General features: G+C 46.2%; 2 protein-coding genes across 2 annotated transcripts in view; one reads left to right on the forward strand and one right to left on the reverse strand.

The window, feature by feature from the left end:
* The window catches only part of TTC38 (tetratricopeptide repeat domain 38), a 155,678-nt gene extending 145,534 nt beyond the window's left edge, over positions 1-10,144 (reverse strand). The window contains exons 1-4 of the mRNA XM_035137606.2: positions 10,003-10,144; positions 6,353-6,430; positions 2,485-2,566; positions 1,409-1,580 (exon numbers count right to left, since the gene is read on the reverse strand). Coding sequence (XP_034993497.1) covers positions 1,409-1,580; positions 2,485-2,566; positions 6,353-6,430; positions 10,003-10,029 — 359 coding nt within the window. The 5' untranslated portion in view covers positions 10,030-10,144. The remainder of the gene's footprint in view (positions 1-1,408; positions 1,581-2,484; positions 2,567-6,352; positions 6,431-10,002) is intronic.
* A 7,151-nt stretch (positions 10,145-17,295) lies between these two features.
* Positions 17,296-25,540, forward strand: LOC118096654 (polycystin family receptor for egg jelly-like). Its single transcript, XM_035138724.2, has one exon. The coding sequence runs from the start codon at positions 17,430-17,432 to the stop codon at positions 25,155-25,157; it is 7,728 nt and encodes a 2,575-aa protein (XP_034994615.2). The 5' UTR covers positions 17,296-17,429; the 3' UTR covers positions 25,158-25,540.
* The last annotated feature ends 293 nt before the right edge of the window (positions 25,541-25,833 follow it).

A 25,833-nucleotide genomic window follows, 5' to 3' on the forward strand; every position in this document is an offset into this window, starting at 1 on the left:
ATCAACTAACAAAAAATTTATTCTATCTTCAGGATTGATTATAGAGTTGGGTATAATTTGCAGCATCGCGTCTCTAAAGCCCGAGTAAATGGGGCAATAGAGGAGGTAATGTATAAGATCCTCTTTAATTTTCATGAAGCAAGGGCATAAACGATGTTCTACTGGGGTTTTTGTAAATCTACTGGTCAGGTATGCAGTTGGCAATGTCTGAAACTGGGCCATAGTGAAAGCTCTCCGAAGGGTGGGATCAGTGATATCCACCAAGTAGTTGGCACAGATTTTGACTGCTTTTTACTCGGGGAAACCAGTAGGAAAACCCAGAATTTCTTATCTTCGTGGTGTCTAAAAAGGCGTCTTTATCAAGGATCCATTCCCGAACTTTATCAGGGCTCCACAATTTGAGAGTACAGTGGAACCTCCGTTTATGAACACCTCGGTTTATGAATTTTCGGTTTACGAACGCCGCAGATCCATCTGGAATGGATTAATTCACTTTCCATTACTTTCAAAGGGAAAGTTCGCTTCAGTTTATGAACGCTTCAGTTTATGAACAGACTTCCGGAACCAATTACACCCATGCTTCAGGTTAAGTACACTTCAGGTTGAGTACTCAGCGGACCCGTCTGGAACGGATTAATCCACTTTCCATTACTTTCAATGGGAAAGTTCGCTTCAGTTTATGAACAGACTTCCGGAACCAATTGTGTTCATAAACCGAGGTTCCACTGTATTAAACTCGGGTAGATTGTATCTGGATAGGATATCTAATAGGTTTTGACGCCAAGTAGTATTATGTTGTAGAGATACAAAGGTGTTCGAGGCATTTGCGAGGTTGATGAAAAAACGCAGAAATCTTAAGTGGGCCCTGGCAGACACAGAAGGTAATCCTACTTCCACTCTTACGAAAGCTGCCGGAGTTCCCTGAGGGAGGCTTAGAATTCTTCTGAGATAAAAAATTTGTAAGATTTCAAGCCGTTCTAGCAGCTTCTCATTCCAGCTACCAAATAACATTATAACATTATGCCTTAGGTCCAAGGGTAGATGTTGGAAAGCTATTGTTTGGCAAAGGGAAAAAAGCAAAATCAGAAATGTTTTAAAGGAAAGTAGGGAGGGCAGGTACGAGGGCTTTTTTTCAGCCAGAACTCACCAGAACTCAGTTCTGGTACCTCTCAGGTGGGCACCAATGTCATTGCAAGAGAATGAGGGAGGTGTTCATGGTGAGTTCTAGCACCTCATTTTCTAGAAAAATAGCACTGGCGGGTCGTACACCGAATCAAGTATTTTACAACAGAGATTGCCCCTGAGAAAATGAAAATAAACTGCTTGTTCTACAGATTTTGAAAGCTAGTTTTTACAGAAAAGGGAAAAAAAACTTTCCAACTTCACTGGCTACAAACCAAGGACTTACCCATTAGCAAACAGCTCCAATGCAGAGACGTGTAATTTCTCTCGTTCAGTCAATGGCTGAGACTGTGACAGTGCCAGCATTTTCTTTATTGCACCATCTAGTTTTCTGTCAAGTCGAGGTGAACTCCCAGTACCAATCAGAACCAAACCATTAGCGATCACATGACCCATTACTGCAGATAAAGCCAGAAGTAAAAAACTTTACATAAAAGATTATATCAGTGGACAAAACCTGCAGTCCTTTACCTAATTTCATGCAGATTAGGAGGAGCCTGGAAGGAAAGGAGTGGGGACGAAGTCAAAACTGATGGAGTGATGGAATGAGAAAGGGTGGCGAGCCCTCTGAAAATTATTAATTCAGACTTATTACAGGAGTGATCTGTGTGTCCACTGGCAACTCCTTGGTGGGCAGGGAGAGAAAGGGGTGGCAGAAAGAGGGAGAGAGGAAGAAAGCACAGTGCTTCTCCGAACCCCCGGGTCCTGTGCCTTTCTCCGCTGCTGCCCGCCTCATTCGAGTATAAGCCGAGGGCGGCTTTTTCAGCAGTTTTTTTGTGCTGGAAAAAAAGGCTTATACTCGAGTTTATACAGTATATCCATTTACCTCCAAGAATCACATCCAAAGTATTTTTCATCATATATTTGAACCCATGAAGACTAGAAACATTAACTCTTCTTTTTAATAGAAGAACAAAACTTAAGATTTTGACTATGGTGAGATACTGGCCAATCTAGATTCAAATCCTGGCTTACAATGCAAGTTTATTTTAAAGTAACCATATATAGTGGTAAGTTTTTCTGTTTAGATGAAATGATAAATCTCAGGTAACTAAAAGGAAGGAGAGAGGATGGGGAGGAAGATGAGCCCAGGGGCCAGCATTAGTCTGAGTTCAACCATGATGGGCATTGTTGGCCCCAAAGAAAATAAGCATTGCACTGATCCTCCCTCCCTCCCTTCCTCTCCCCGCCGCCCTCTCTCTCACACACACACTTCTCTTTTTTTGGCCAATTCTTCACATTTTCTACAAGGAAACAACGTTAGGGCACATAAAGATGCACTGAGGTCGTTTTGTTACTTACAAAAATTAGGGTCAGCTGCCTGTAGTTTTGAGAAAGTTCCTTCAAGGCCCCCTAAACTATTATCATTTTTCCAGGTCACATACTGTAACAAATACAAACAATACACTGGTTAAGAATCCAAGAAGAGATAAGTTTCTTTTCATCATCTCATGCAAGCGAATCTTACATTAAGCAGAAAACAAATTTAATATATTTCCGCTTCTAGCTCATGTGGCAACCCATGGGAATATTCTTAAGGTGATATTCCATTAATATACAGTATTCAGAATTACTAACCAACTTAAATTCTGTTATTCCAGTCTCCGGGATAGGTAAGTCCAATTATCCCTGAGTTGAGTTAATGATTCTGGGAACTAAGATACTACTGGGGGCAGGGGGCTGAGCACAGCCATTTCCCTGCAAAGGCAAGAAGGGCAAAATTGTTCCTGGCCTGACTGCAGCATGTCATGTTGTTGCACATGGAAGCTCCACCCCCATTGTCCATTCTGTACACTGAAGTCCAGCGCTGAGGGCCTACTGGCGGTTCCCTCACTGCGAGGGTACAGGGAACCAGGCAGAGGGCCTTCTCGGTAGTGGCACCCTCCCATGAGATGTCAAGGAAATAAACAACTACCTGACTTTTAGAAAACATCTGAAGGCAGCCCTGTTCAGAGAAGTTTTTAATGTTTGATGTTTTATCGTGTTTTTAATACTCTATTGGGAGCCGCCCAGAGTGGCTGGGGAAACCCAGCCAGATGGGCAGGGTATAAATTATTATTATTATTATTATTATTATTATTATTATTATTATTATTATTATTATATCTGAAAGCGGAGGATATGGACATCAGTTCTCCTTGTCATGGTCAGATCTTTGCCTTTTCAGCACCTTTTCTCCTATGCCCTTGGAGACTGATGGATCCAGTGGGTTTCAAGGTGGTTCTGGGGGATTTTCCAGTTGCTATGACTGGTTCTCTTGTCAAAGTCCTGACCAACCTCTGGAACATCTGATTGACTCAGGCTGCTGACATTACAGTTCATGAGCATCCTCCCTCCTTTCATAGAGCCTGCTTGGCTCCTTGGTATACTGTACTCCAGAACTTAGGACAATGAGACAAGCGACAACAAGGCCTGAATGCAAGTGGAGGAAAACTGGGGCAGCCTCTGAAGACGGTTCAGAAAATTCAGGTGGTGAAGAATCTGGGGGTTACGTTGCTCACCAGAGCAAGACGGTTTGAGCATATAACACCAATCCTGGCTTGACTGCACTGGCCGCCAATTAGCTTCTGGGCTGAATTCAAAGTGCTGGTTTTGAAATTGAGCATTAAACAGCTGAGGACGGTAAGGACTGCCTCTCTCAATATGAACTGACCTGGACCCTGCAATCATCGTCTGAGGCCCTTCTTCGTTTGCCCCCTGCATGAGAGGTCCAGAGGGCGAAAACATGAGAACAGGCCTTTTCTCTGGTGGCTGCTGTAACGGATTGGGCTGGCTTGAGTAGAACTCCAGGGTGTTAAGTGTTAAACCCAGCCTCTTAGTTGATTGACGGCATTCCATTCCATGAGGGGCGGGACAGCCACGGGTTTAAAGAGGATGGGTAGCCGTTAATTCAGGGAGAGAGAGAGGGTTTTGGGACCGGGAGCGTGTGGGAGGTTGTGGATTAGGTTACTAGAGTAGGTGTAGATGAGGAATTGGTTAGGTTTGTAATTATATGATTAACAAGAACAGTTCTATTGAAACCACATGCTTGTACACATGAAACTTGAATGCAACCGTTAAGATTTTAAGACATTAAATGTCAAGTTAAAGTGCCATTTAAACTATCGTCGGTGTGATCTTTCCAGCAGAGGTATCTATTGCTCATCTGGTGGGGATACTCATTAAAAGGACAAAACCCCTATCTAAGGCAGAAAGGATAGTTTGTTGTCCCTTGAGTGCACCGAGAGGGGGAGGAAGAGGGAGACTGGTTCAAGGGTGACACAAAGTTTCCTCGGGGGGGAGGAAAGCTTCACAGTGGGGAAAGCTCAAGTGAGGAGAACCCCTTACTGGTGTGTACACTAAGAATAGTCTCATATTCACCCCAGAGCTTAAAAAGATACCGGGCCATGTTTGAGCTGGAAAAGTACTCTCATTTTATTTGTAAAACCCACAAGGGATAGGGGGATTACAATAAGGCTATATGGAAGAGTGGAGAGGGTTAGTGTTACCTCAGAAATCCCTATTAGTGCTTTTTTATAATTTGAGAGGTTTGGAAATAAAAGGCGTAAGGTGGGGACTTCTTACGTCGCACCTGCCCACTTGTGGAATGCTTTCTCCGGGGAAGCTCACTTGGTGCCTTCATTACATGCCTTTAGGCACCAGGGAAAAAGACTCCTCCTATAACAGGCCTTTTGCTAAACTATTGCGGATACAGGTGGCGCTGTGGTCTAAACCACTGAGCCTCTTGGGCTTGCTGATTGGAAGGCCGGCAGCTCAAATCCCTGCGACAGGGTAAGCTCCCTTTGTTCTGTCCCAGCTCCTGCCAACCTAGCAGTTCGAAAGCACACCAGTGCAAGTAGATAAATAGGTACCACTGTGGTGGGAAGGTAAACGGTGTTTCCATGCGCTCTGGCTTCCGTCATGGTGTTCCGTTGCACCAGAAGCGGTTTAGTTCTGCTGGCCACATGACCTGGAAAGCTGTCTGTGGACAAACGCGGCTCCCTCGGCCTGAAGCGAGATGAGCACTGCAACCCCATAGTCACCTTTGACTGGACTTAACCATCCAGGGGTCTTTTACCTTTTACCTTTTTTAACTATTGGGGGGGGTTATTGTTTTTGTTTCTTACTATGTTATGTATTTTTGTTACAGGTAGGTAGCCGTGTTGGTCTGAGTCGAAACAAAATAAAAATAAAATAAAATAATTTTTATTTTGGTATGAGCTTTCGTTTTCGACTGCTAATGACTGCAATTGGTCTTGCAGGGGGAAAGCAAGGGCTGAGGTGCTAAGGAAAGCTTGATCATGTATAATGAGATAAGAATCCTATGTCTCTGTTCATTCCAGGTGGCTCCATGGTTTTAAGCTTGCTAATGAGTTGATCATTATACATGATCAAGCTTTTCTTAGCACCTCAGCCCTTGTTTTCCCCCGCAAGACCAATTGCAGTCATTAACAGTCGTTAACAGTCATCAACAGGTTTACCACTCCCATTCCCATCACCCCCACCCTCTGAATATACATAAGGGTCTGGTGGCTTCTGTTTTCAGTGTTCTGAAGAAGTGTGCATGCACACGAAAACTCATACCAAAATAAAAACTTAGTTGGTCTTAAAGGTGCTACTGAAGGAATTTTTTTTATTAATGTATTTTTGTGTTTTTATGTTGTAATTCTGTGATCCTTGAATAAAGGGTGGTAAAGAAATTGAATAAAAAATAAAGATTGCTTTAAATGGCTTAACAAAAATAGCAAAAATAATGGCTCTCATGAAGCTTCCTGGGTGACCATGGACCAGTTACCATCTCACAGGGTTGTTGTGAGGATGAAATGGGGAAGAGGGGAGCTATGTACACCACATTGAGCTCCTCAGAAGATTAAGGTGGTATGTAAATGTAATAAAAATAAAAATATTCATTTATCAAACAGCCATTGCCTTCACCTTTCTTCATACTTATCGAGAGCATAGCAAAAACAAACTAAAGGGAATTTCATCACTAAAGGGGATTTTTATTTTCCCTTTATTAATATGATTTTTTCCCCTTCACACCTTAAAGTCTAACAAGGCCCCTCTGGAATTGCAATTTTCTTATTTCACCCCTCCAAAATATATGGGAAAACGTATCTAATATTTACAAAAGGTAATCCATTAGAATAAATATTGTTTTTATGTCCAATAATCTCTTCTTCATTCCTACCTGAGTCAGGGCAGCATCATACATTTTACAGGCCTCATTACTTGTGGTTGAAAGAACAAGTCCCGCATCCTGCCAGGCCTGGAAGGCATAAGACACAAAACTGCTTACTTTATCTCCGATGTAGAAATATTAAAATTCTGGAAACTCTGAAGTCATAACAGAGAAACACTTTAAAAATTTACACACACACACACAAATTTTGTATACTGCTTGAGTGTAGTAAAATCTCAAAGCAGTTTAATAAATACATGACTTGTTAACTGTCCTGTGATGCTCAGATGAAAGGTGGTACACAGTATTAAAATTTAATAAATAAAAAAATAATTTAGAGCATTTGTACCTGTTATGTATTGGTGTACATAGTTTTTCCCCAGATTCTTGGCAGATGTTTTAGGAGGGAACTTTAGGAGGGAACCTTTGGAGGGAACTTTGAATTATGTTTTGTTACATTGTTTTGAGCCAGTCTCTATAAAAACCGGCCGGTCCAGCAGGCCTGATACGGGGAAATGAGGGGGGGGGGCACCTAAACTTGATCTCCTTCTGTCTGGACCATGCAAGGAGCCAGACCCATGCCCTCAAGGGAGCCCCTCCGGACGTGTCCCCTTACGCCCCACCACTTGTTGCAGAAGCACCACACGTTTTACCCCGGGAAGCCCCTAAATAAAGATCGCTTCCCCTCCGTTCCTTTCCTTTGACAGCTGGAACAATAGGGAACAAGTCCTGTCAAAATGGATACATTGTAACCAGAACTTCCGCCAGATCAGCTAAAGCAAAGCTGCTCTCAAGGAAAAACAGCAAACGTTTTAGAAATTCATAGAAAGTCTCCTGTTTTACCAATTTCTCCCATCTTGGTGTCAATTTGTTCCTCTGATCAAGGGCTTCCAAATCATGTGATCGCCGCCATAATCAATGAAGCGTATGGACACGTACACAAGGGAGTTACTCAAGACTTAATCCCTGTTAACTATGTAACTGTGATGTACTGATGATGCTTTTGAGGTGTATTCTGGGATTGAGGTGGGAAGTTTTAAAAGTTCTTGTACTGTAAGCCTGTTCTCGGTGTTCAGTCTTGACTGGAACCTGCTGCGCAGTAATAAACCTTGCTGTTTTGCTCCGATTTGTGGCTGGACTCCTTCCGCAGGCCCTTGCCTGGCGAGCTGGGTGGTCGAGTAGCCTCGCACCCAGAATTTTCCATAACACAGCCTACTTGAAGGACTATGTTCACTGAACTTGTATAGTACCTAGTGAGAGGACTCGTGTAAATTGTAACCATTACGAGCATTGCTGTAAATAACGTAACCATATGATCTTAACTAATGCCTTATCTTGGTGGGGAGGGGTGTTATAAAGGTAAAGGTAAAGGGACCCCTGACCATTAGGTCCAGTCGTGACCGACTCTGGGGTTGCACACTCATCTCGCATTATTGGCCAAGGAAGCCGGCGTATAGCTTCCAGGTCATGTGGCCCGCATGACAAAGCCGCTTCTGGCAAACCAGAGCAGCACATGGAAACGCCATTTACCTTCCCGCTATAGCGGTTCCTATTTATCTACTTGCACTTTGACGTGCTTTCGAACTGCTAGGTTGGCAGGAGCTGGGACCAAGCAACGGGAGCTCACCCCGTCACAGGGATTCGAACCGCCGACCTTCTGATCAGCAAGCCCTAGGCTCTGTGGTTTAACCCACAGCGCCACCTGGTGCATATAGTTTTCCCTCAGGTTCTTGGCAGTTGTTTTAGGAGGGAAACTTTAGGAGGGAAACTTTGGAGGGAAATTTTGAATTATGTTTTGTTACATTGTTTGAGCCAGCCTCTATAAAAGCAGGCCAGCTCAGCAGGCTGTTAGTTAATGTTCCAGCTTCCAAATAAAGAGCTGCTTTGAAGAATCAATGTGTCGTCTGCTCACTATTTAACAGTACCCTTGCTCTTCAGCCAAAAAAGGCTCCTATAGGAACTTGGATACAATCAATTAAAACAAGACAGCTTCAGCCTGCAGGCTTACAATCTAACAAGCACTGCACCCAAGGGGAAAGGGACAGGGAGGGAGGAGGAAAGACGCAAACTCAGGCACCAGCACTTCTTAGAATGGCCAGCTAGCAGAGAAAGGGCCCAGGGGCAAGAGGCAGAAGATGGAGCTGGTCTTTCAGCAGAGCTCATGGAAGGAGCCCTGCCTACTAAAGCAATGCTGACTTACCCAATCGTACCTAAAACTTAGGAGTTTAAGAACATTAACAGTATTAAGGTTAAACAATGCATTTTTGAACAGAGCCTCTAAATCTAAAATCTCTCTTCTGCTATTACAGTGTCATCATGGGAAGGAAATGTGAGAGAAGGAATCTGCAGTGTAAGTGAGCATTTTGGTCAATGTATAACCATATGACAAGAGAACCTTTGAGCCTCATGTGAAAATGCCCTTACATAGTTCATGCAATTATCCTAATGTCTCTGCCGTTGAGGAAGAAATTATGACCAAACACAAACACATTTTATGTCCATGGACTTTTAAAGGTAAAGGGGACCCCTGACCGTTAGGTCCAGTCACGGATGACTTTGGGGTTGCGGCGCTCATCTCACATTATTGGCCAAGGGAGCTGGCGTACAGCTTCCAGGTCATGTGGCCAGTATGACAAAGCCGCTTCTGCCAAACCAGAGCAGCGCATGGAAACGCTGTTTACCTTCCCGCTGGAGCGGTCCCTATTTATCTACTTGCACTTTGACGTGCTTTCGAACTGCTAGGTTGGCAGGAGCTGGGACCTAACAACAGGAGCTCACCCCGTCGCGGGGATTCGAACCTCCAACCTTCTGATTGGCAAGCCCTAGGCTCTGTGGTTTAACCCACAGAGCCACCCACGGACTTTTACCACTGTTTAGTTTTCCTGCCAACCTAGCAGTTCGAAAGCACATCAAAGTGCAAGTAGATAAATAGGGACTGCTCCGGCGGGAAGGTAAACAGCGTTTCCGTGCACTGCTCTGGTTTGCCAGAAGCAGCTTTGTCATGCTGGCCACATGACCCGGAAGCTGTCTGCGGACAAACGCCGGCTCCCTTGGCCTATAGAGCGAGATGAGCGCCGCAACCCCAGAGTCGGACACGACTGGACCTGATGGTCAGGGGGCCCTTTACCTTTAGTTTTCCAGTATGTTATGTTTTATCTCTGCCTTTTTAGTTAAAAGCTGCATTGTAAAACCTTTATTTTTCTGACCGTAGGTTATACAATTTACAAAGATTCAAAATCATTACTGCATTGAGCAGATTAAGGCTGCAATCCTAGCCCTATTTTCCTGGGAGTAAGTACCCTGGAATTCAACAACAGGACTTACTTCTGAGTCGCAGCAAATAAAGCCTTTTTAAAGGGCTCCTGAGTCCTGCTGCAAGTCTTCCACTTCCACAGTGTAAATAGCACATGCTCGCGCTCCTTCCGCCCTTTCTCTCGAGTAAGCGAAGCGGGACACTTGCCAATGCCACCAATTCGCGCTGCAGGCAACCCCAACCTTTTCAGTTTCCCACGGTCTCTCTCCGCGCGTTCGCCTGCCTGGATGTTAAAAAACAGAGAGACCCCACCCCCCACCCCATTTCTCCCCACGGAACTGTCGGTGGCTTTAACTGAAACGAAAGGAGAAGCCGCGCGCCCCTTGGCGATGCTAAGGCGCCTTACCTTGCAGTCTCTGAGCTGGTGCGCCATGTTCCCCCGGAGAGGCTTCCTCCCCTCTCCCCGAGAAAGAGCCGGGAGTCGCCGCCTCCCGAAATCCGGAAACGGGCGTGGGAGGTAAGGCTGGTCGGTGAAACCAGAAGCAAACGAGGAGGAGGAAAAGGCGACGTTGCGGCGCCCCCTCGCGACTCCCTTTCCAAACGGCGATTTGCGAAGTCAGGGGGAATCCCTGCTTTTACCGCAGGGCTGTCGGCTCCCGGGGGAACGAGCCTGACTGCGCCCAGGCGGGGAAGGGAAGGGCTTCCGGAACTGGGTCTGCCCCGTGTACACACGGGGGGCTCGCGAAGGTGCTGGCCGGGCGCGGAGGCGGCCCGGGGGGGGGGGGACCTGGTATCGCGGGGAGGCATCGGGCGCCCGGCTGCTCCGAGGGCGCAGCGCCATGCCCTTGGCCTGGAGAGCCTCCTGGGCTGCCTGCCAGCTGACTGGTTTTGCGTGGGTTGTGAGGATGTTCACTTTTTTATTTTTAGAAGAAATGCATATTTTATTACCCAGTTTTGGGGTACTTGTCTTAAACTGAAAGCATTAAAACTTTTGCAACTTTAATTCCTTAAGTGTGCTGGGAATTGCAGCCCTTGTGGGAGAATTTAGGGGTGTGCGTACTTGTTTTAAATGCGTGATGCATACATGTGTACTCAGGATTCTTTGGGCTGGTGGTGGAGTTGCTTTGAATGTGCTTTAAAGGTCTGGCGAGTACACAGCTGCTGATTTTAAACTTAGGCCATGGCTTCCTTCTCAGGCTTTGCCCTGATGGAAATAATGACCTCATAAATGATGTTAGGGAACTGCCACTTCATTTAAGTTCTTTTGTTCACTTTTGGTGGCAATGGCATGCTGTTCTGTCACAGGGTGGCAGAGGCCTCTATTCACTCCCTGACCTCTCTGGATTTCAAGGTCAGATCTCCATCTCAGTATGGGAAGTAAAACAGTGGCCCACCTGGGTGGCCTTTTGAGGGTGAAACTATAAAGTTGGAGAAGGGAAATTTGTGGGAAGGGTGTAATGCCAGTGTTACCTGCTGCAAATGCATAACTGGGGTGGGGGGTGGGGTTAGGGTTAGGGACAACTGATTGGCTCAAAATTGGGACAAGGTTGTATATTGTCTCCCTGCTTATTTAACTTACATTCAGAATTCATCATGCGAAAGGCTGGACTAGATGAATCCCAAGCCGGAATTAAGATTGCCGGAAGAAATATCAACAACCTCAGATATGCAGATGACACAACCTTGATGGCAGAAAGTGAGGAGGAATTAAATAACCTTTTAATGAGGGTGAAAGAGGAGAGCGCAAAATAGGGTCTGAAGCTCAACATCAAAAAAAGCAAGATCATGGCCACTGGTCCCATCACCTCCTGGCAAATAGAAGGGGAAGAAATGGAGGCAGTGAGAGATTTTACTTTCTTGGGCTCCATGATCACTGCAGATGGTGACAGCAGTCACGAAATTAAAAGACGCCTACTTCTTGGGAGAAAAGCAATGACAAACCTAGACAGCATCTTAAAAAGCAGAGACATCACCTTGCCGACAACGGTCCGTATAGTTAAAGCTATGGTTTTCCCAGTAGTGATGTATGGAAGTGAGAGCTGGATCATAAAGAAGGCTGATCGCCGAAGAATTGATGCTTTTGAATTCTGTTGCTGGAGGGGACTCTTGAGAGTCCCATGGAATGCAAGAAGATCAAACCTATCCATTCTGAAGGAAAATAAAAAAAATCCTTCAGTAGCACCTTAAAGACCATTCTGAAGGAAATCAGCCCTGAGTGCTCACTGGAAGGACAGATCCTGAAGCTGAGGCTCCAATACTTTGGCCACCTCATGAGAAGAGAAGACTCCCTGGAAAAGACCCTGATGTTGGGAAAGATGGAGGGCACAAGGAGAAGGGGATGACAGAGGACGAGATGGTTGGACAGTGTTCTCGAAGCTACAAACATGAGTTTGACCAAACCACGGGAGGCAGTGGAAGACAGAAGTGCCTGGCGTGCTATGGTCCATGGGGTCACGAAGAGTCGGATACGACTAAACGACTAAACAACAACATGGAATTCTAAAATGCAAAGAGCCAGCAATTTATTCAAGTAAATATATGAAATATACTCGGAGTCGAGAGTGAATTTCATGCTCTTTATTCAGCTCATAGTCATCAAGGAGGAGAAGAGAAGACGAATGGCTCTTTTCCCAAAACCATCTGCTTATATACATTATTTACACAATGGGCCTTGCGTGATTGGCTACTTCAGGGCTACACCTGTGGGCCAATTATATTGTGGATTGACTTCTGCCTGCAGCCTGATTGGCTGCTCCTACAGGCCAATCAGGTAGCAGATTCACTTCTGCCAGCCGCCTGATTGGCTGCTCCAGCAGGCCAATCAGGTTGCGGATTCACTTCCACCTGGAGTTGGATTGGGTAGCTCCCGCTGATTCTGAATCCTATTGTTCTAGGATTCAGCTCAGTACATAACACCCCTCCCCTCTAAGTTCCAGTCCTGCCCGGGAAGTTGCATTCGTAGTCCCCAAGGTCTGCTGGCCGCCTCCGTGTGCGTTGTGGCCTGGGGTGTTCCTTGGTCAGGGGTTCTGGTTCTGGCTCGTGTTCCGAGGCTGCTGGCTGTGCCGGGGCTGTCTGGTCTGGCGCCACTGAACCACTAGGTTGTAGCTCTGGTTCCGGTGTCCTTCCAGCCTCGGGGCGCCCCTCTGTGCCTACTGCTTCTGCTTCCCCTGCCCACCCCTCTCGCTCTACAGGCCTCACTGCCCTGCTGTCCCCTTGGGACCCCTCTGTCCCGCTCTCCTCCCGGGTTCCTCCTGGGAATCGTCGCCGTAGCTGGTCGCAGTGGCGGCGCCAACATTGCCCCCCTTCCGTTAGTACCTCGTACGACACGGGACCGGTCACCTTGGTGACTGTGGCGGGTACCCATGCTGGGCCTGCCCCAAAATTCTTTGCATACACTGGGTCCTGGGCCACAAATGTCCGGGGGTTCCTGCCTTTCCCCACCACTACCTCATCCTGAGCTCTGTCGGGGTTAAGTCGGTCCAGTCTAGTTGCAAGGCGCCGGCCCATTAGTAATTCAGCTGGGCTCCGGCCCGTCGTTGTGCTTGGGGTGCTGTGCTGTGCTAGAAGAAATGCGGCAAGGCGGTATTCCCAGTCCCCTTGTGTCATGCGGCGGAGGCTGTCCTTGGTGGTCCGCACCATGCGCTCCGCTTGGCCATTGGTGGCAGGGTGGAATGGTGCTGAGCGGATGTGGCGGATGGCGTTCTGCGCTGTGAAGGTCTGGAACTCCTCTGACGTGAATGCGGTTCCATTGTCCGAGACGAGGGTGTCAGGGAGCCCGTGGGTCGCAAACAGCTTACGTAGTACCCGGATGGCTGCCGCCGTAGAAGTGGATGGTACCAGTGCGACCTCCAGCCATTTGGTGTAGGAATCCACCACTATGAAGAATGTTTTTCCCTGGAAGGGGCCAGCGAAGTCCACGTGCAAGCGTGACCATGGATGTCGGGCGGACTCCCAGGGCTGGACTGGGGCCCTTGGGGGATCCGGGCGGGATTCTTGGCAGGTCTGGCAGTGTTGGACCCAGGCCTCTATCTCTCTGTCAATCCCCGGCCACCACACATAACTCCTGGCAAGGGCCTTCATCCTCACTACCCCTGGGTGTGTCTCGTGTAGGGCTGTGAGGACCCTTTTGCGGAGGGGCTGGGGAACAACAACCCTGCTTCCCCATAACAGGCACCCCTTGTGGGCCGACAGTTCATGTTTGCGGTTTGTGTAGCCAGCGAATTCTGGCCCGGGGCTGCTGCTGGGCCATCCTCGCCACACCCAGTTCAGGACCCGGGAGATGACCCTATCTTTTGTGGAATGGTGCGCAACTTCTTGTGCCTGAATGGGTCGGTCGGGAAGCAGCTCCAGGGTCATAACCTCTTGCGCAGGCGCTGGGTCGGGGCCTGTTTCTGGTAGTGGTAGCCTGCTGAGGGCGTCTGCGTGGCCCATCGCCTTCCCAGGGCGGTGGATTAGTGCATACTGGTAGCCGGCAAGGAAAATTGACCACCTGAGGACACGTGGAGACAACACTTGGGGGGTCTGCTTCTCAGGGGCAAACAGGCCAAGCAACGGCTTGTGGTCAGTCACTATGGTAAAGGGCCGCCCGTACAAGAAATCATGGAATTTTTTTTACGCCCTTCACGATTGCCAGACCCTCCTTGTCAATCTGTGAGTAGTTTCGTTCGGCTGCAGCAAGCGTCTGGGAGAAGTATGCCACCGGCACCTCTCTTCCATCCGGGAGTTGGTGTCCCAGGACAGCGCCGATGCCATAGGGAGAGGCGTCGCATGCCAGCACCACTGGCAGCCTCTCATCGAAGTGTGCCAAGACCGAGTTCGAGACGAGCAAGTCCTTGACTGCCTGGAATGCGGCCCTTTGTCGCTGGCCCCACACCCAAGGGGCCCTTTTATCTAGGAGTCTGTGTAGGGGCTCCGCTACCGCTGCCTTATGGGGAAGGAAGGCATGGTAAAAGTTCAATAGTCCCAAGAATGACTGAAGTTCGGGCTTGCTCTTGGGCGCTGGGGCCTCACAAATGGCCCGTACCTTGTCACCGGTTGGATGGACCCCTTCTGCGTCCACCTTAAATCCCAGAAAGTCCACCTGCGGCACTCCCAGTAAACACTTTTCCCGCTTCACCTTGAGGCCCGCCGTCTGGAAACGGTGCAGGACGGAGCGGAGGCGGTCCTCAAATTCCTCTGGTGTGGGCCCGGCGATCAGTACATCATCGAAGAAGGGGGTGACGCCAGGAATCCCTTTAAGGAGAGAGTCCATTAGATTCTGGAATATTCCTGGTGCCACGCTAACGCCAAATTGCAGCCGCTTTACTCTGAATGCCCCTCTGTGCGTCACAATCGTCTGAGCCTCTGCTGTGGCTTCGTCCACAGGCAACTGTTGATACGCTTGGGCCAAGTCCAGTTTGCCAAAGATTTTTGACCCAGCCAGGGTGGCAAGGACATGGCTGACCACTGGCACTGGGTATGCATGGGCCGTGAGAGCCTTGTTTATGGTGCATTTGTAGTCTGCACAGATGCGGACCGAACCGTTAGGCTTGACGGGTGTGACAATTGGAGTTTCCCAGGGGGCGTTGGGCACCGGCTCCAGCACTCCTTGCTCCACGAGCCGGTCCAATTCCTCGTCTATGCGGGGTTTCAGGGCGAACGGGACCCGGCGGGCCTTGTGCCTGATGGGTCGTACAGCGGGGTCTAGCTGTAGGGCAATGGGGGGTCCTGTATATCGTCCCAATGCCCCATCGAAAACCCCTGGAAACTCTTTGCATATGGCGTCCACGTCCACTTGTAAGCTAGTGCGGTTCACCCCGGTAACGGCTAGCCCCAGAGGTCCAAACCATGCCAGTCCCAGTAAGCTAACGTAGGGGCCCTTAACTACCAGCAAGTCCAATTGTTGCTTTCGCCCTCGATATTGCACCCTGAAGGTCCCCACCCCCATAGTAGGGACCTTACGTTTCTGGAAGTCCCGGAGGGTGAATGGGGCCGGCCTTAGTTTGGGACCCCCATTAGGGCACAGTTCCCTTAATGTTCGGGCCGAGATTATGGATAGAGTTGAACCCGTGTCCAGCTCCATGCGGCATGGGGCTCCCTCTATCTGTACCTCTATATAAATTTTCTCTGTGCTGGGATGGGGCAACTGGAATACCTGGTAGTCCGTGATCTCCGTCGAGTTGCCTTGGTGCATGGTGCCGTGTGACCTGGGGCTCCTGGGTCGGTCATCTGATGCTTGTCGACAGGTGAGTCGAGCCCGACACACCCGGGCGATGTGTCCCAATTTTCTGCACTGCCTGCACTCTGCGTTGCGGAAACGACAGGTCCTCCTCTCGTGGTTCTCCCCGCAGCTTGCACAGTTCCCTCCTTCTCGTCGAGGCTGCTGTGGTGTGTGTGCTGCTTGAGTGCGCTGCTGTACTCTGTGTACTTCCTCCCTGTCAGATTCGGATTCGTCGGTGAGGTCTTCGTGGTAGACCCTCGGTTGGGATGGCGGGGCCGGTCGTGCCTCTTGCGTTGACCTCTCGGCGGCTTCGGTTGCCAGGGCTTCCTCCAGAGCAATCTGGAACGTGAGGTCTTTTTTGGCGTAGAGGCGTCGTTGCAACATCTCGTCCCTCAGGCCACCGACGAGGCGGTCACGAAGCATGTTCTCCAATTCTGAGAAGTTGCATAGCCAAGCGGCTTGGCGGAGGGAGGTCACAAACCCAGTTATGGTTTCCCCCGGGGCTTGCCGCTTTGCGTAGAAGGCATTTCGGCAAGCCACCACTGAGGGCTGTGGCGAGAAGTGCTCCTTCAGCCGATCCATTATTGTTTTGTAGGAGACGGTAGCGACATCTCTAGGTGCAAGGAGAGCCCGGGCGATTTCAAACGTCTCCTCTCCACAGACGCTGAAGAATGTCGCCCTCTTCATGGCATCGTTGGTGACTTCTTTCGCTTGCAGGAGGAAGTTGAAACGGGCGGCGTACCCTTCCCAGTCTCCTGATGCTGGTTTGAATGGCGAGAAGCTGCTGTCGGTTGCCATTCTGGGTTCCTTGGGTCCTGGAGCTGGAGCCTGGATGCACGGTGCGATGCAGCGGTGCAGCAGGTGGCGGTGCTGCGGTGCAGTGCGTGGTGGCGGTCAGCTCAGCAGGATCCCACCTTCGTCGCCAGTGAAATATACTCAGAGTCGAGAGTGAATTTCATGCTCTTTATTCAGCTCATAGTCATCAAGGAGGAGAAGAGAAGACGAATGGCTCTTTTCCCAAAACCATCTGCTTATATACATTATTTACACAATGGGCCTTGCGTGATTGGCTACTTCAGGGCTACACCTGTGGGCCAATTATATTGTGGATTGACTTCTGCCTGCAGCCTGATTGGCTGCTCCTACAGGCCAATCAGGTAGCAGATTCACTTCTGCCAGCCGCCTGATTGGCTGCTCCAGCAGGCCAATCAGGTTGCGGATTCACTTCCACCTGGAGTTGGATTGGGTAGCTCCCGCTGATTCTGAATCCTATTGTTCTAGGATTCAGCTCAGTACATAACAATATATATAACCTTTTATTCGTTTGTACAGCACAAACAGAACCATTGCTTTGTATTTAAAAAGATCAGGATCAACTTGTTTATATATATATATATATGTGTGTGTGTGTGTGTGTGTGTGTGTGTGTGTGTATGTATATATATATATATATATATATATATATATATTGAAGAGGAATCAGGAATAGAAAGAAAGAAATGTTACTTTTGTATTGCACGTGAACCTTAGTTGCTTGGGGCAACAGGTAAAAGATTCTAGAATTAAAACAATTATTGTGTGTTGAACTCTTGATGCTGGTAGTCAGCTGCTGCTCCTGAACCATCAGACCAAAGATGCTTCTTGTCTTCCTCTTCTGTTACTGTTCTCAGTATGCAATAGCTGCACCCTTTCGTTTTCTACCACCCCCACTGTCGGCCACCTGCTCAAACCCACAACACCGTGTCTATCAGAAGCATGACAATGAACTTCGTGTTTCATGCTTCTGGGATGAGAGAATTGACCTGAAGTACTCAAGAGCCCAAAGACTGGATTCCGAGATCAAGGAGGAAAAGCTGGACATGGTGCCCCCTCCTCACTGTCAGTGGTACCAAGACTCCATCTTGGTAAAGAATACAAATCGCTGGTCAGGTGAGATGGTGTTCGGTGCAGCTCTGACTCGGGGAGGCCTCCATCCACCCTGGGCTTTTACTCGTATCACAGTGCAGTGTGTATCAGTTTTGTGCCACGTAGCCACGTGTGCCCATAAGAACCTAACAATTGAAATTTCCCGGCAGGATGTCCGTCTTTTCCTTCTCTCGCCACGTACTTTACCTATTCATGAGTGGCAACCAGTGCAGCTGGGTTGGTGTGCACGTCTCAAGAGTTCCACCTGGAGTTACCGCTTCAAGAGTCAAGGGGGTGTTCCTGAAGACCTCCTCATCCCCAGCAACCTCCATAGCGAACCAGTTGCACCTACACTTTATCCTCATGCAGAAATGCACCAAGCATGTACATCATATTACAGCTACTACATAACTGTGCGCTACTGCCTCCGTGGATTCTACACGGCTTCACTCCATATTGAGAATGGGCCTCCTCTTGGACGTAGCCTGAGCTTCTATGTGCAGCCTGCTCTGCTCCATGTCTTCAGCACCTCCTCCACACTGCTCAGCCTTCCTCACAGGACCCTCAATCTTTCATGGACTCTCCAACCCCTCAGCTCCAAAATAATGGCTTACACACTGGTGGATGTGCAGGGTGTGGAGGAATGGTCTGACTCCTACAGTTATAATCCTTTTGCTCGGCAAAGTGATTTCTGTGCTGCTCCCAAATCACAAAATTCCAGGGAGAAAGTGGTGGCCAGTGTCTATTTTCGTACTAATGAGAAGATGCCCGAAAAGCTGGCAGGAAAACTTGATTTCTTTAATGAGACTTTGATTTTCAGAGCAAGCACTGGAGCCGCAACTTATCTCACACTCAATCCACAGAAAACCAGAAGAGGCATCTACATTTTTAGCCATACACTGGGATTGTACTATTCTACCCAGGAGGACAGCACTACCCCTACCACTAGGAAGGGCTACAGCTCCCACTATATCTTTTACGAGGAGCAGAGCCTCTGTTACCTGATCATTGTTGAATTCATGCAGCTGCAATTGTCCAGGTTCAGCATCCATGTGTATCTGAACCGGAAAGGGACTCTGTTCAGGTCTCTAGGAGAAAAAGATATTGAAGTCCACGTTTTCAATGGACATTCTCCTGACAAAAGTTTGGTCTATATTGTGTGGTTTATTCCTGTGCAACATCCGTTGCTGCAGTGTGAGTGGACCTTCAACCTTCAGCTTTTTGATTCCAGGAAAGAGTACCTCCTTTGGAACAACACTTATTCTTACAGTAATGGCATCAAAGATGCTGCCCATTTTCTTCCTCCCTCTGTTTTATCTATCCGACCTTCACAGTACATGGGCTTTGTAGCCAAGGTGAACTGCAGCAAAAGTGGACTTGCACGTGCTGTTTTAAAAGCCAGTATCAATACTTTCGCATCAAAGGTCCTACACCCAACAGTGGCTTGTCAGCAAAGTTACTGTCATGAACTGACAGCTATAATCCATAAACCCGATCTCTCTGATCCAATCATACATTATAAGAGAGATTCAGCAATTACCTTGCAAGCAACTGCAAAAGCACAGTGCAGGACAAGTGCAGATATAGATATCCTGTGGAAGATCTATAGCCTTGAAGCTGCGTATTCTATTCCAGACTGGGCAAATCCTCTTAAGCTACCTGATGAGATAAATACAAGTGGAATCATATTTCATATACCTAGAAATGTCTTATTTTATGGCTTTTATCATGTAAATATGACCATGACAGTGTACCTTCCTGCATATAATATAAAAATCATGGAGTCTGATTCAGTATTTCTCCAAATTCTAGAAAATGACTTGGTCGCAATCATAGCTGGTGGTTTGTTCCGGACAGTTGGTGTTTCTGATCATTGGACTTTGGATGCATCATCTTCTTCTGATCCTTCTTCAGCCAACCCCCTTGAAGGAATCACCTTTAATTGGTATTGCACCAAACGGGAATTGGACTATTCAACAATGAGGTTGAGCCCAGAGGGGAAATGCTCTCCAAATCAAGTAGATATACGCTGGACACATTCAAGTGCTCCAGTTCAAAAAGTAGAACCTAATACATTTCAGGCAAACACAAAATATTATTTTATTCTAGTAATTCTGAAGCAGCACAAATCAGCTCATGCATTCCAAAGCGTTCATGTGCTGCCTGGTTCTGTACCAATACTGGATGCCACCTGTTTAGAAAATTGTGGGAAAACCATCAAAGTAACAGAGCGATTCATTCTGTCTGCAAGATGTCTAAATTGTGCAAAAACTAGCCAAACAGTCTACCTTTGGTCACTTCTTTCAGCAAACTCTAACGAAATACATTTTGATTGGGCTTCCAAAACTACAACTGGGAGATCAAAGCCATACATGCATATAAATTCACTGGCATTCAGATACATGGAAGACAAATTCTATACTCTTAGCCTGAAAGTAAGCACAGAGGGTAAACCATCAGCTGTTTATAGGCATTCGTTTTATGTTAGCTCTCCACCTGAGACTGGAAAATGTATCATTTATCCAAGGGAAGGCATAGCATTCCGTACAAAATTCATTGTCCAGTGTACTGGATTTGAAGGGAAAAATGGACCTCTTACATACAAAGTGATAGCACATTCAGATCTAACAAGAATGACTGCAATATCTTCTGTGCAAAATAATACATTTGGAATAATAGTGTATATTGGTCATCAGCAAAAAACCCCTCCATCATTTCTTCCTGCTGGTATTCCATCTAAAAAGTATGCCTTAGACATATATGTTCAAGTATATGATGCCTATGGAGTATTTTCTGTAGTAAATTTGGAAGCAAATGTTTATGATCCAAGAAGTAAACCAACTGTTCTTCTCCGTGAACTGTATGGTTTAATTAGTGGGCAAAGTGGCCCTATGTCCCTTTTCCTTGAAACTAAAGATTACTTTAATATAGGTTTTTTTACCTATATGGTGGCCTCTGTATTAAATAATCTTGAGACTTCGCCAACCAGTCAAGGCTCTAAAACTGATTTGCGGGAACTCCTCCTGAATGTGTCTGCAGAGATTCCTTTGACTCAAATACAGATGATAACCCAAACGGTCTCAAGTATTTGTCAAGTGACACAGGATGCTAATGAAGTTAATAGGAAAGCACAACTGCTTGCGGTCAGAAGACTAAAAGAGGCCACTGAAGCTCTAAAAAGGCTCAGGGACAAAGATCTAGGGTCACAGGAAGCAGAAGTCCTTGGCAATGGTATATTTACTGGCTTGTCCAATGTGTTGAGTGCTTCTCTCTTAAACCGTGGAAATGTCAATGTCAATGCAATTAAAGAAATAATTTCTGTGGCAGGAATATTAGCTGACCTCGTCTTACAAGGTAAAGTCCCCGGGGAACATGAAACTAACATGGAAGCTAAAAACTGGTCAATTCACTTATGGAAGGGTGAAAAGTCAGAGGTTGCTAGGACTTTCTCTAAGGGAAGACAATCCAAGAACTACTTTTATCCTCAGCTGAAGCAGGAGAACCACGCTGAGTTACCAGCAGATGCTGTGGTTTCCACAGTTCATTATGTGTTTGAACAGAATCCCTTCCCTTGGATACTGAATACAGCAGATATTCATACAGTAGTGACTGGATTCAAAATGGTAGGAGGCAAAGCGAATGGTGATATCTTAGGGGTTACCCCCGAGGTGGTGGAAGTTATCATGGCAAGGAAAAATAAGGACTTTGCAACATTTAATCTGACAATTGGGCCAGATAAAAAGCTTTCCAAAACAACTGGTGGATTTAGTATTAAAGTAAAAGGAAACTTCAAGTATGTATTTATCCAGATTTTGTGCAATATGGAAGTTACTTTCAACATATCTATCTATATGGGACTCAATGTCAGCCATTCTCCAATAGCTTCTTATATTGTTTTCCATGACAAACCTCCAGTACCACGTGAAATGAATGTTGGCATCACTAACTGTGCATTTAAGGCTGTGCGTATACTTTGTCTTCGTCAGTCATTGCTTCAGTCCCCACTCCAAGGCAATAAAGCAAACAAGTGGAACCTTTCAGTTGTACTACAATCACACCCAATTGTGAGAGGACAAACCACAAAGATTGTCCGCATTGCTGTTTATACACCCAATTGTCTAGATCTGGATGGCATTCAGAAACCGTGGGAAGAAGGATTGTGCCGCCTGGGCTCTCAGACCACCTGGTCCAAGATACACTGCATCTGTGAAGCAAAAGCCCACAGCACAACAAGTAGACTTCGATCACTGGAGGTTTCTCATCCTGTCAGATTCGTAGCTGGCAACTTCATTTTGTACCCTAATCCTTTGGATATAAACAAGGTCCTCTCAGCAAACTTTGACACAAATCCAGTGACACTGCTGGCTGTGTTTTTCATTTTTTCAGCCTACATCTTGTGTACTACCTGGGCCATGATCAAAGATAAAGCTGATTTGAAAAGAAAAAACAAAATACTAGTCTTACCTGACAATGACCCCTATCATAAAGTGCGCTATGTGGTCACTGTATACACAGGAAGTCGTTTGGGATCAGGAACCACAGCAGATGTTTTTATTGAATTGATAGGTAAAAATGGTGTCAGTAATGTACATCACTTGAAACACCCCCAGTTTCCAACTCTCTTTCGTGCAGCTGTTGACACATTTCTCCTAACTACTAAATATGATTTAGGGGATCTTCTTTCCGTTCATGTCTGGCACAATACAAGGGGTTCCTCCCCTAACTGGTTCTTAAGCAGAATCAAAGTACAAAACATGCACACTAAAGACTCTTGGCTGTTTATATGTAGAAACTGGTTAGGTCTTGGCAAGGCTGATGGCAAAATAGAACGAACAATTATTGCTAAAAGCCTAAAATCAAGCTTAGATAAAATGGATTACTTCTTGATAAGCTTTGCCAAGGACTTGGAAGACAATCACATATGGCTCTCAATATTTTCTCAGGTTGTCACCGGTTCTTTCACAAGGGTACAGAGGGTCTCTTGTTGCTTAGTAATAATGCTATGTAATTTGCTATTTAACATCATGTTCTTCAGTGGTGCAGACGATCGGGAGATTCTATCAGTGCAACTACGGTATCTGAAATCCATGTATATTGGATTTGTGAGCGCTTTGTTTTCTATTCCTTTACAATTAACCATACAAATCTTATTCACATATTCCGAGGAGAGGCCTTTGCTGCAAAACACAAGAAATGGGTCAAAAGGAAACCCCTCCCTTATGCCTGAAATCACTGAGAGAGAAGGCAAACCAGCCTATTCAAATGGGGAAAACCAGCACCTGCCATTATCAGAAAGCAATGCTAGCAACAGTAATGCAACAGACAAGGACACAAGCACTGCTCACGAAAATGAGGAGCCGCTGAACCCAGGGTTCATGTTCTTTTATAAGGTGCCACGCTTTCCATGGTGGTGCAGATATGTCTCTTGGATCCTGGTCTTTATCATATCTGGAGTTTCTTCGTGTTTCATTATATTATATGGTTTGACCTATGGCTATACAACATCAATGGAGTGGTTTATAGCATCCGTGACATCATTTTTTGAGAGTGTGTTTTTGCTGCAAACCATGAAGTTGACTCTCATATCAGCTATGAGTACTATAAGTCTCAAATACTGTAGAAACATCCCCTGGATAAACACAGAACAGTACCAGAATATGAAACTGATCCAATCAAGTGTGGATGAGAAAGATCTGAGAAAGATTCGCCAGGATCTTGCCAGAGTTAGACACAGCAAGGAATATGAACCTCTAACAGAGGATGAAGTCATAGTCTTGAGGAAAAGAGTAAGGGCTCAACACTTAGCATTTGTGTTTGTAAAGGACATTGTAATTCACCTTATCTATTCATCCTGTGTTTTCATTGCTGCATATCCCACAGAACCCACCACCACTTTTTATTACAATAAAGCTATATATAATCAATTCTCAATTGGTTTATCAGATGTACATAAACTGGAGCATATTTACATGTGGACGAGCAACGTCTTTCTGCCCTTAATACATAATGACTACCACCCTACCTATGTTTCAGAATCTTGGTCTAAAATTCTTGGTTTGCCCAGAATGAGGCAAGTAAGAGCAAAGAATACTGAAAAGAAATGTTTCCCTGCTCGCAACTTTGTGCATGGTCATATGATGAGTGAAAGCCACTGCCGCTATAAATTTAACAGTGATCCAGAAGATCAAAGTAACTATCTTGGGTCATGGACAATCCCAACCAATCAACCAGCTTCCGAGCACTCCAGCAGTTTTCAAGGATTTACATACCAGTCGGACATTGACCAATGGGAATATAAATCGTATGGTCTTGTAGATTCATATGGGCCTGGAGGATATTCCTTTTATTTTTTCCCTGGAGAGCAACGACCCAATACAACAATGAGGATGGATGATTTGCAAAGAAACAACTGGCTTGATAATCGGACCTGGGCAGTGATTTTTGAGTTAACAACTTTTAATCCAGATGTGGATCTATTCTGCAGCATTTCTATCGTATTTGAGACTACTGATGTAGGTGTCGTTAATTCAAGTATGACAGTTCATTCTTACAAACTCTCTATTTTCCAGTATGAACCCACCTCTAAGAGGGTTGTGTATGGAGTTATAGTGTATATTCTTGCCTTTTACCTTGCTGATGAATTTAACATGTTACGTCAAGAAAGGATAGGTTATCTTCAAACAGCTACCAACGTAAATAACTTTGCAATAAAGACAACTTCTATGTTTTTTTTGTTGTTAATTGCACTGAAATTTAAGCTGGCATTTACACTGTTGGAATTTCATCTACTTAATCCAGAAGAATTTGTTCCCTTCCATGTAATTTCCCAAATCGATCAACTCTTTATGATGATTTCAGGTTTTTTGGTCTTCCTCCTGCTTTTGAAACCATACCGATATTTCAGATTCTTGTACAATATGCGCCTTGCAGAAAAAACAATGTCAGTAGCTTTTCCTGAGTTGGTTAATATGACTTTGCTTGCAGCCGTATGCTTTTCTTTATTCACATCATTTGGGTACCTAACATTTGGCCAAAGTGAGTGGAGTTTTCATACTTGGATTCTTTCCCTCCAGACTGTAATTTCATATTGTTTTGGAGCAGTTAACATGGCTGATCTTTCATCCAACCTCTGGCTAGGGATATTTTTTCAGGCTTCATTTATGTTTACAATGATGTTTATTTTCATCAATTTATGGAGAGCCCTAATAATCACTACTTATAAGTCAATGAAACAACCTACTTATGAACAACATTCTGATGAAGCAGAAGCAATAAACTTTGTGGTTCTGAAGATCCAAAGCATTTGGTTTTCCATCACCCGTCAGACACCACCCACAAGCGATGGTGATCATGTCAACACCGTAATATTTGGAAGATCTGTGGCCGAGGATGACTATGTGTGCGGCTTGAGAAGCAGGCAAGTAAATGGCAAGAAAGTTGTTTATCTTTCTGTTTGAGAAAGAGTAAATGGTGAATAAATTGCATAATATTTCTATCCCAAGCTGATCTCCACAGAGTTTCCATTCTCTTCCTTCATAATTATTTCTACTTCAGTTGTTTGTTGTCTCATTTTAAATTGATTCTATTTGGGGTTTCAAGTATGAACTTGTAAGAGAGAGGGCTGGCAGAGAGCAGCCCACTCTGCTTACTTCTACCAGCTGGGAGAGCGGCAGCAAGAGCAGCAAGGCAGGGAGGAGGTTCCAGGGCTCTAGCAGAATACTGGAGCCTCAGCTGCAGTTGGGAAGCAGAGAAGAAGGGGTGGAGCCAGCTGCATCAAAGGGTGGAAGGGAGGGGGAAGAACCAACGGCAGCTGAGGAGAAAGGTTGGACACTACCGTAGTGCCAGGAGGGGCATTTTGGGGACCAGTCTTAAAGACTGAGGCAGAGCCTGCCAGACGCCATTGCGGGCTTCTCATCCATGCAGAGAAGACATGATTTGAGACATCTCACCACTGTATATAGCATGCACAATAAAACTCTGAAAATCCAGAGGATGTGTGGAGTGCTTACTTGGGAGTAGCCAACACCCATCTGTGACAGCAAGCCCGCAATCTTTTGATGGCTACCCTGAGGGGAGAGGGCTGCGAATGTAGCAGCTGGCATGAAGTTGGCAGCATCTAAAGCAGAAGAGAGA

The sequence above is a fragment of the Zootoca vivipara genome, chromosome 5 (genome assembly GCF_963506605.1).
Source record: "Zootoca vivipara chromosome 5, rZooViv1.1, whole genome shotgun sequence".
Lineage (NCBI taxonomy): Eukaryota > Metazoa > Chordata > Lepidosauria > Squamata > Lacertidae > Zootoca > Zootoca vivipara.